This window comes from Falco punctatus, assembly GCF_963210335.1.
Source record: "Falco punctatus genome assembly, chromosome: 6".
NCBI classification, from domain to species: Eukaryota; Metazoa; Chordata; class Aves; order Falconiformes; family Falconidae; genus Falco; species Falco punctatus.
Genome location: NC_137585.1, coordinates 15,892,117 through 15,902,549, shown reverse-complemented (window position 1 = coordinate 15,902,549; position 10,433 = coordinate 15,892,117). Strand labels below are relative to the sequence as shown.

Below are 10,433 nucleotides of genomic sequence, written 5' to 3'. Positions count from 1 at the left end.
GTCGCAGATTCCTGTACCTCCAGCAATGCCTGCATGAAGACCTACCAGAAGGTATGCTTCTATTCCCTTCCCACGTGTTTGTGAAAGGTACGCATTTAAACTTTGTATAGGGACTAAGTTTTTTCTGGTTTATCTATTCAGGACCCCATCAAGAGGTCACATCTCAAGGAAGTGTAATCACATGTGGAAAAAGATTACTGTAAGTAACAGCCAGAGCTCAAGTAAGTCACAGAGAGGAACCAGTCTAGTTCAGTACCGTTTTTTAGAATTTTTTCAGTCAGAAAGCTTAGATTAGACAATTCTAATTTCCTGACTATTTATTGAATACAACTTGCCTAAAATCTGCAATATTTAACAGCCCGCTATGGCATCCATCATAGGATTTAAAAGTTTGCTTTGTTGGTCTCCTTCAGTGCAGAATCTGGGGCTGAATTCTCAGCACTGCACTAAAGAATGACATGGTTTATAGTCCAGGACTCGGCTAACAAAGCTGGATGAGAAAGGCTTGTGATTACTAGCAGCATCATGAACACAACTGGGCAGAACTGTCATGCAGAATGAAAAGATGCTGGACTGTAATAGTGCCTTGATCTGCAACTGGCTACCGAGCACTTGTTCACAAACGATTGCAAGAGACTGTTTACACAAGATTATTTTAACCTATAACATTTTGATATTCTTGGGAAGTGCAGATGGTATATTTACTTAATCACTGTCAAAGCTCTGACTTTTTATTATTTGAAACTGATTCTGAAGTCAGTGTTACTTCTGCTCAGTTCTCAGTGTTTTCACATGTATTATGTATGCTTGCCTTGTTTCAACTTCCTTTTTCAGTCATTTTTAATTCTCTGCAGTGTTCATTTTTCAGAGTGAAATTTTTGCTTAAAAGTGACTGAATGCATAAGCCAACTGTGGGAGCAGTATGGTATTTAAGAAAAACCAAACCCCTACTGTAGTCCTTTCCCAATGCAGAAAATACCTTGTAACCCGTTTTTGAGCCTTTCTGTGGTTCCACAACTGGACCAGGGGCTGATTTTCCTTGGGACATATTGTAGCCTGTTCTTTTAGCCTGGCTAAACTTGATACATTGGTGTACTCTGAACACGTGAACTGCAGAGCTATTCATGAAGGCAAAATTAATTCCACTTGTACAAAGCTTTAGCACTGGAGTGATCAGTAAGGGACTTTTCCCAAAGTCAGCAAGTCCCAATTCACCTGCAGGCTCTGGATCTGTTCTACTACCTTGTTTTGTTTTTAAAAAAATACATCTCCAGCTCAGCTTTCCCCTACACTCTCCTGGTATTTATTATTGTAGTTGGGTGCCAGCTGCACGTGTCACTGTCCACAAGCATCTCCTTGTGCAGGATTTGCACCCTTGACTTTATACACCTGCTATGTGGACGCAGAGGCTGTGCTGCACCTACACCTGTTGTAAGAGGCCTGTAAGAGTACCATCTTCCTGTACTCTTGGGGTATCCCTCCATATGTATATGTTGCTAAGGAGTGAGTGGGTACGTGAATAATTCAGTTTCCAACCCGAAGTCCTGAGTACCCTTGTGGGCTGAGGGGTGGGAAAGGGCACTTCACAGTGACTCCAGCTGGGGTGGCTTCCATGGCTCAGAGCCTGGATGCTTCCACGAAGCCCTAGGCCGTTGATTCTGTCAGGCTTTTGTGGAATTGTGCCTGCCACCAAAAGCAAAGCAGTTTATTTGGGTATTTTATGATTCCTTTTGATGTGTTCCTGTACACTTATTAGGTGGAATGGACTGAGCAATCTATGAGGAAATTTCACTTTGAATATTGCCTTATATAAAGGTGCTCAGAACATGGACTGAGACTCATTAATTTTTTCTGAATAGAATAAATAAAAGTTATTTGAGACAACTACATAGGGACTTAAAAATTACTGCTTTACGCTCTCCAGAATACTGGGATGGAATTTTATAGCATCAAGTTTGTGTATAAAGGAAACGTTATGTAAGATAATGAAGTTCTTTGATGCAAAGCTTAATGGTTTTACCTTACTCTCCCTACTGGTAGTGAATACTTGATAATTCCTAATGATACTCTCTTCATACCTTGGTGGCAATCTGTTCGTTCCACATCTGAAAACAGTTCGGTAATGTAATTTCTCTATAAAATGCTGCTACTAACCATATCTAAACTAATTAGGCACAGTCAGAAACAGCCTAAAAATGTAGCAGGCTCGCTGAATGAGCAGATTTGGAATTTGGCACTGTTCCTACTACATAACTTGATTGGGATGCTATTATCGACGCCTTCATTTCTGGGCCACAACAGCCAGATTTCTGTGTCTCTTCTGATCTTTTCTGCCCTAGAGCGGTACTGTGGGCAGAGGGAAACAGCTTGTGTGTAGCTGTTTTGCTGGGACTCTTTTGACTCTTCATCACAGCCTGGGGAGCTGGTACGTGCAGCAGGGAATGCTGCAAGGGCGCAATCCGTGCTGACCAGTCCTAGCTACTAGATGTTTTTAGTGACCTTTAACAGCAGTGCAAATGAGAGCTCCCTCTGGGCTTTTCTTACCGTGCTGGGTGTGGGGCAGAGACACAGCTTGCTGACAAGTCGGGGCCATCCCATATTCCATGCACTTTTTATTTTGAGTTTGACTTATATCTAGTTCAACAACTGCTCTTAAAACATCGCTCCTGTGCTTTCTCTTTGGAATTACTATCTAAATTTTAGCAGATTTGGCCATTTTGCCATATAACCTGGATACACAGAGCATGATCCCAAGGAGTTAAATCCTCCAGCTGGAGGATATACCAAATGAATACTAGGCAATTAGTATCATGGGATTAAATAAGAGAAAAGGGAGTCCCTGCTTAAAGTGACTATAGAAACAGGCCATGAAATATCGTGTCAATACAGCAGAAGCTGGAAAAAATATAAAAATAATTGTAATTTTGATTTTTATAAGCTTTGTACCTACCACCTTCTGTGGTTTCTCTGTAAACACCCCCTGTACAAGTGATCTTTCCTGTGGTTTTAACAACAAGGTACAACTCTGAAGAAAGTCATAGTATACAAATCTTCAGGTATTTTTGAAATCATATTTTGTTGTTATTTGGTTAATTTCCCCTTCACTTAAATCCAAATTGAACTTCTCTGCTATATCTGAAATGCAAAGAAATAATATTTGTTTTGTCATTCTTAAAAAGAGCCAACCTGTGTTCACAAGTTTTACCAGGGATGTGCTGCCAGGTCACCAGCTGCAGTGACTGCTGCCTAAGTGTGTTATGCAGATCTTTCTATATGCAAATACATGTATATGCTTACAATTATGGCATGATAGTTCACATTTTACAGGGTTTCAGGAAACTGGTAACATGTCATTTTGATTTTAAAGAAGTACTCCTTGTAATTAATGAAGATAAATGATCTGATAAGCTAACGTGTTCTTATAGCCAGGACTTTACATTTGGCTATAGAGGTGCTCCCTGTCTTATCACACAGGCAAATGTCCTAACAAAGGCACATAAAATCCACTCTCTAGAAGAGAACGCAACAGAAGGGATGTGTAGCCCAGCTCTTCTAACAGTAAAAATCCAGGGTCACTTCAAATCACTAGGTGTTCAGCCATTGAAACCAGTGCACCAGAAGCACACACAAGCTCACAGGGAAAAGGCTGGTGCATCTATCTAGTGAAATATCCCCAGGCACAGAAAGGGTAGTGAATTGGGAAGGTGATGAGAAACTTGTACACGTGCCACAAGTACCCACAAGCAAAGCCATGCACTCCCTTTTCAAGGAGCAGCTGATTCTGAATAGGAATGTGAATTTATTGCACCCAAGAATATTCTGGTCTGCAATAGCAGGGTGGTACCTGGAGCAATCATGTAGTATTTGTCACTTACCAGAGGCCAGATATTCCTATGGCTGGGACACCAGAAAGAAAACAGTTGAGAATGAATAGAGCACTTTTCAGATGGTAACAAACCTAGGGAGTCTGACACTGGGATTTCTCCTAGCTTGCTGGCATCCTTTTCTTTGTACACTTTCAGCATGCCTCTCCAGGAATGTTGGATGTTCTTACCTTATTTTCTATTGTTCCACAGTTAAGGACAGGTACAGAACAAGTTGTCTGAAGACGACTGGATGCTGATGTCTAAAAGCATGAGATAACATTGGTTTTTTTTTTCCTCTGGGGTTTTACTGGTTGTATAGACAAACCACCAGATGACAAATCCAGGTTTTGGTCTTCCAGACTTGGGATTAATGTACCATTTGAGTCACTTCTCCATCTGATTTGAATTTGTTCTGCAAAACTGTAGGTAAAAATGTGAGAACACTCTTAGTGTCAAAACATTATTCATTTATTGAACCTTGACCATTTTTTCTTAATTTGGCTTAATCTGTAAATCATTTATAGTTTCTCCAAACTGTTTCTTACTAACAACAGATAGTGTTCAAAAAAACCCTATGTAGTACCATCTTAGATCAAACACAAACCAGTGCAAAGTCACTGAATTACAGAATAACATTGCTTTGATTTGTTACTGGGAGGACTCAGTTCCACAGTGGTCCTGTGCAGAGCCACAGGAGTTACGTGAGAAGATCCTGGTGCTCAGTGTCTTTTTGATTGCTGCCTCAGCAGTACTCTGAGTTGCAAGTAAAGTCTTAGTCTACCACTGTACAATACATGCACGAGTGGTACTTATGCTTCTAGATCCAATGTACAATCTCATATTTACTGAGACTTCCCAGTGCTCCCTTGAAAGTCTCACTGGTGCAGACCTGCTGAGGCCTCACACACGTTTCCATGTAATGAACGCTGCAGGAACATTCATCCTGACCTGTGTTCAGGCTGGCTGGGGTCTTTCAAACAGCCATGAGTTTAGGGAGACTTAAATTCCCTCCCTATTGTCTTATACTACCCAATCTAGCATTCATGTAGAGTAACAAGGAATTTTCCATTGCTTTTTTTGGGGGAATTGGACCAAAGCATGAAGGATGCATGTAGCTAATTGTCTGGGCTTTTCAGGAAAGAACCTATAGTTAATGCAATAATTGAGCTAGCAATGGGACAAAATTTAGATTTACCAGCCCTGACAAGTTGTTTGCAACTTTAATTTGCTCAATCTGTTATTTCTTCTTCAGTAGCTAAACATCTCCATGTAGAAGTAGTCAGAAAATCCAAGCATGTTCCAGGCACTGAATAATTCTAAATATTTTATGTTTCTGTTGTAGGTTTGGTTGTAGCTAAAGAATGTGGAATAGGTAGGTGCAGCTCCACAAGGAAGATACTTAATTTTTCCTCCTGTAATGATTTTCCTACTTTTCTGTGAACTCTAACACTACAGTAAGAGGCCAGCAGAGCAGCGGAAAGGACCAAAGTGCATTAACAACGTGAAGTGTAGGTATGGATGCAAAAATGAAGCAAAACTACTGCATTCTTTATCCATTCATCTTACCTTTCTCACATCACTGGCTTTTATGGCAAGTCTATCAGTTAGACTATCAGGCATTAACAGCTCTAATTTGGCATCCACTAGAATATTTCAGGACAAGCCAGCAAATACCTACTGGGGAACTGCAACTGCCAGTCCTGCCTAGCTTTGTCGGATGACCATGGCCATGTCAGATCACCATAAGCCATTATATTTTTTTATGCTGTTTTGCAGCTGTTGGGCCTTTCTAATTTGCACTGTTTTCTTTGTTCTCAGAAACCTGATTGTGCTTAAACACAGAAATTTTATTTGCCATACAGCTCTGATGGATGTGTGTATGGTAACGGCAGGGAGTGCAATTGGTGTAAATTGACATATAACCTTTGACTTTAGTGGAGTTTGTATCTGGGCCAACTTTTGTCATCGTAACACAGTTTTGTAAATTAGCTCATTTGTTTTATTGACAGGTGGTTGTGCTTGATTTCATGGGCAATCAATAGGAATACTGCCCCTGAGTTCCACAGGTATTATTTTCAGCCTATGCACAGAAATGAAAATCCAGAAAATTCATAAAACAACCATACTTACCTGCTTTTCGCCCTGCTAGAGAAGACAATGTCTTGGGATGTCCAGGCTGAGAAGACATGTGTGGGTCCTGCATGGCACAGGTAGCTGGCTTGGTAGAAGTTGCAGAACTAAGTTGCACTGGGAGTGCTTGATGGCATTGTTACAAACTCTGAGCTGAACTTCAAAAAATCCTGACACTTCAGCCCTCCACCAGTGCTGACATCCACTGTGTTCCAAAGATTTTCAAACTAATGCAGAAGCAAAAGATTACTTCCGTAAATGCTACTTTTACAACAAGAGAATCCTCTTATGTAGTAAGGATATGACAAAACATATAAAAAAGAAAGGGAGAGGATGCCTTGGAATAGAAGGAATCCTAGGGCCCATCTTATTAAAAAAAATATCACAGCTTCTCTGCAGAAGCCTGCACAAGGCTGTGAAAACAATGAAAAAAGTATTTCTGCAGGACATTTTTTAATTGAATTGGGCCCTTAGTGTGCTGTTTAAACTACTAAACCCTGTGATTAGACACAGTGATTGAGCTGCAGTATAGAAGAATAACGCTTTAACATGAGATGTAAATCAAATACATGGTGCACCTGTATCCTGGCTAAGTACCACTGAGGCGAATTTCTCATGCTATCAGGTGCACCTAAGTTATACCACCATCTCAGGAGGCCATTAAGGTTCCTCAGTTATTGTATTTGCATCAACAAATTATTTCACCCTGAGGGCAAAAATGAATCAGCACGAAAGAACACAGCAGGAAATCTTTACAGCCTTTAGAATCACATATAGTTACGACGTATGGCCAAGAACCATACCTCTACAGTACAGCCAACCTACAGAACACCTGGGGGCAGCTGCTGATACATTTGCTTCTGCTGCCTGTGGAGGTCCATGTGGCTGCTTGGCCTGACACAGGGCAGGTAGCCCACCCTCTGGGCTATGTATGGAATCGTAAATCTGAGGCTGGGCTGATTTTCCGCTGAACAGCACTTTATTCAGTAAGTAGCTGCACTGAATTAGTGGGACTACTTATGATATAAGCTACTAATCAAAGCAAGGATTACCAGTCTGCCCTTAAATGAGCTGCACTCGTTTTGTGAGTGTTTCAAGAGTCATCAGTATGCCTTTTTAGGGTCTTCATTATTGATTTTTAATATAAATCTAATTGGGAACCTCAGATTGCTTTTGATTTGATCTTTTTCAGCAGAGACTTAAACCCTAAAGGAAACTAGTCACCTCTTTGATGCATGTGCCAAGTTGCAGTCAAACTTCAAAGGGCAAAGGATACATTTTGAATTTGCTTTCAACTTTCCCCCATTGGCCTGGCTGCTACCACATTATGAATTATAAACAATTCTATTTTGCGCTTGTGATTATACTTCACACTTCATACGAGGATCTCAAAGTGTATTACAAACTTCAATTAAATAGAACAATACCCTGATGAGCTGGGTTAGCTATAGTTAGAAGCTATTTCAACACCCAACAAAGTTAGTCATTTGAGGGACTGTAGAGAGTTCAAGCAAGTCAAGGGAGTTCAAGCAGAGAAGAGAAAAGTGGCTGTGACAAAAAGGAGGATGTCAGTTGACAAGATATTAATCAACACCTTGCTTGCAGCATGTTTACCATCCTTAGCCTTTTATGAAAAGGTCACAGCACCAGAAATTCTGAAGACCAAGCAGCCAAACTTCAGGAAGAAATTCTCCATCCACTACTTGACACAGACTCCAGCTGAGCCTTGCTAATAGCAAACAGTAAGTGGCCATCTCCAGAAGAGGATAAAAGAAGATGTTTTCTGCGAAGTTGTCCAGACTATGACTATTAGTAACACTTCTGTAACAACTCTGAGCAGCGACAACAGCCAGAACAGCAGGGGTTTGGATTAGCAGTGGCAAACCCTGTACCCAGATTGGAAGGCTCTCCTGGGGCATCTTCATATAGATACACGTAGGCATATCTTTGAGAGGCCTGTCAAAATCAGAATATCTCTGGAAATACAGGGCTGGAGTCTCACTCACATAGAGGCTGCTGCTTATATAAATGAGGCTCCTCAGGCCTGCTTCTCGTTGCTATTACTGATGACAGTTTCTATCAAGATTTTTTTCTTCACTTGTCTGAGGTTCTTTTAAGAATAAAATAGCTCCTCTGTCCCTTTGCTGCTTCTTGAGTGTAAAGTAGACAGGATCTAGTTTGGAGGACTTTTCAGCTGCCTGCCTTGCTGCTTCCAAAAATGAAAAAAACAGGAGAATTTTCTTAGCTCAGGAAGATGTGCGTTCTCCTGCCTCGGCCAGGGCTCAGCCACGAGCTCACCTCAGCGCTTCTGCTCAGTGGTTCACAGGGATGAGGGAAGGCTATCACCACATTTTCACTTTTTCTTTCACCTGATATCGAAGCTCCAGCTTCAGATCCAGCACTTGCACTTGGTACCTCACCAGAAGCGTGGCTATCAGGAATAGAGCACACAGGCCATTTTGGTTTTTTCTGATGTTTCCAAGGGGAAAGTGGAAAATATTTGTTTTCAGTAGTTTCATCTGCAACCTTACACTTGTGTAGCAGCGCCTGATAACATGGCAGGCTGTGACATCTCTTTGCTGTAATTACAAGCAGGCCCTGCTCCTGTCTGCAATTTATTATCAAAAATGCTGGGCCAAGAACTCAGAGGGTATATCTGCAATGAGGACAACACTGAAACTCTTTTCTGTAGTGCAGACACACGTACAAGTTTGGAGGCTTTGTGTCTTGTCTTATGGCATTGATGTGATCCTGAGCATGAAGGTTAGAGTGCTATTAAGTAAAATCTGAAATCTTTCAGTCAAGGTTCCCTCTGTTTTAGTATTCGCCTGGTCTTTGGACTAAGAAAAATCACATTGAACCAGCATTAGAAAAGATAAAAAAAATGGCTCTTCTCATTTTAAGTTCAGCAGAAGCAGAATCTTACAAAAGACTGACCTCTCAGGTACCCCTGAGGTTACCACTGGGCTAATCAGATGGTTTGTACTGCCAGATTCATGCCGTGACTTCAGTCACTCAAGCTAAATTCAAGGTTACATAAACTCTGCTAATGCTAATCTGATGGAATCTTTAACGCAGAAAAGTAGCTGAGAGGTGGTCGGGAAATGTCAAATGCTTGCCCCTTTCTTTGTCCAAGGAGGGCAGGACAAAATAGCTACTGAGAAAAAGGAATTTGCATTAGGTCCCCATGGAAATACTTTTTATTCTATGCTGAGAAGGCTCTCCCCCCCGCTCCCCCCCGCCCCAACTGGAATTGGATTAATTTAAAATTGATAAAAGAAACTTTTAAAATAGCAAATATACAGATAAAGAGCTAGCGAAAGAGAACTACTGTGCTTTAAATTCACACCTTCGCTATTAGCAATAGCATCTCTGACTTTGCTTTAGAAAGCCTGCGATTATTATAGTTCATAACCATACTCAGAGATAAGGAAAAAAAAATCTCCCACAAATGTAGCAACAAATGTTCATGGAATGATAGTCTTAAAACATTTTCAGTTCATCCAAATTTTTAAACCACTTGTCTATACACAGCAGTATGCAAACACATGTCTCTAGCCATAGCCAATATACCCAGTCGTACACTTATATTAAGACAAAATAATACAGCTTTCTTTTCTTCAGTCAGCCACTGAAAATGTCAGTTACATATATCCCAGAAATCTTCTTTTGATACTGTATTATCTTTTGAAAAGTAAATATCTTTAAACTCTCGTGCAATTGTGTTAAAGCCAGCAGTCACTACTTCTTGTATCTGTGAGAAGACGTGTCTCTCTGACAGCTCCCAAGCAGATTTAGGTGGAATGACTTTTTGCCCTTCGTCAGTCTAGACAAAAAACATACACAGAGAATCAGTAATGGATCCACTGAATAAATTATGAATCGTGGTGTGGCATTCAGCCAGTCGGAGAGGGAAACGTCCGTGGAGAAGGCGGCCTTCAAGATCCTGCAGGCAGTAAAAGCCGCTTCTAGGAATTCTGGCTTGTGCCACAAAAGAGAAAAGGGGCTATGCAAGTAGTTAAGGGAAAAAATAGACTATAAATGTGATCCAACTGGTGACAGGCCAACAAAAGCACAGGGTTCCAAGACTGACCTAAACTTGTATAAAGGTCTAAAAAATTGGGTGATCTTACAAAGAAGGCTATTCTGTTAACACAGAAAAAAGGGAAGTGAGCGCTAACTAGCCCAAATATCCCAAACGTATTCTTCTCATCTGAATAGTCTTTAGCAAGCAGTGGAAATCTCTTTGATTGAAAAGGCATTTCAGTCCTGAGATGAAAGAGAGGGCAATTATGTCCCTTTCCTTTCTAAGTTCCAGGTACATTTACAGCAGTACTTTTTAATTTGGTCATCCACATTGGGAACACTGCAGCTAAACAATGCAGCTGAAGGCTGCAAAGGTACAGAATGTGTCACAGGAAAGCAGAGAAGGCGTTA

General features: G+C 40.9%; 1 protein-coding gene across 1 annotated transcript in view; it reads right to left on the bottom strand.

Annotated features, from left to right (window-relative positions):
* Positions 1-246: 246 nt before the first annotated feature.
* The window catches only part of EFCAB6 (EF-hand calcium binding domain 6), a 110,023-nt gene continuing 99,836 nt past the window's right edge, over positions 247-10,433 (bottom strand). The window contains 8 exon segments of the mRNA XM_080391614.1: positions 247-409; positions 413-449; positions 2,796-3,052; positions 3,056-3,215; positions 3,876-3,897; positions 9,570-9,636; positions 9,640-9,822; positions 10,130-10,142. Of these exon segments, the coding sequence (XP_080247740.1) occupies positions 314-409; positions 413-449; positions 2,796-3,052; positions 3,056-3,215; positions 3,876-3,897; positions 9,570-9,636; positions 9,640-9,822; positions 10,130-10,142 (835 nt within the window). The 3' untranslated portion in view covers positions 247-313.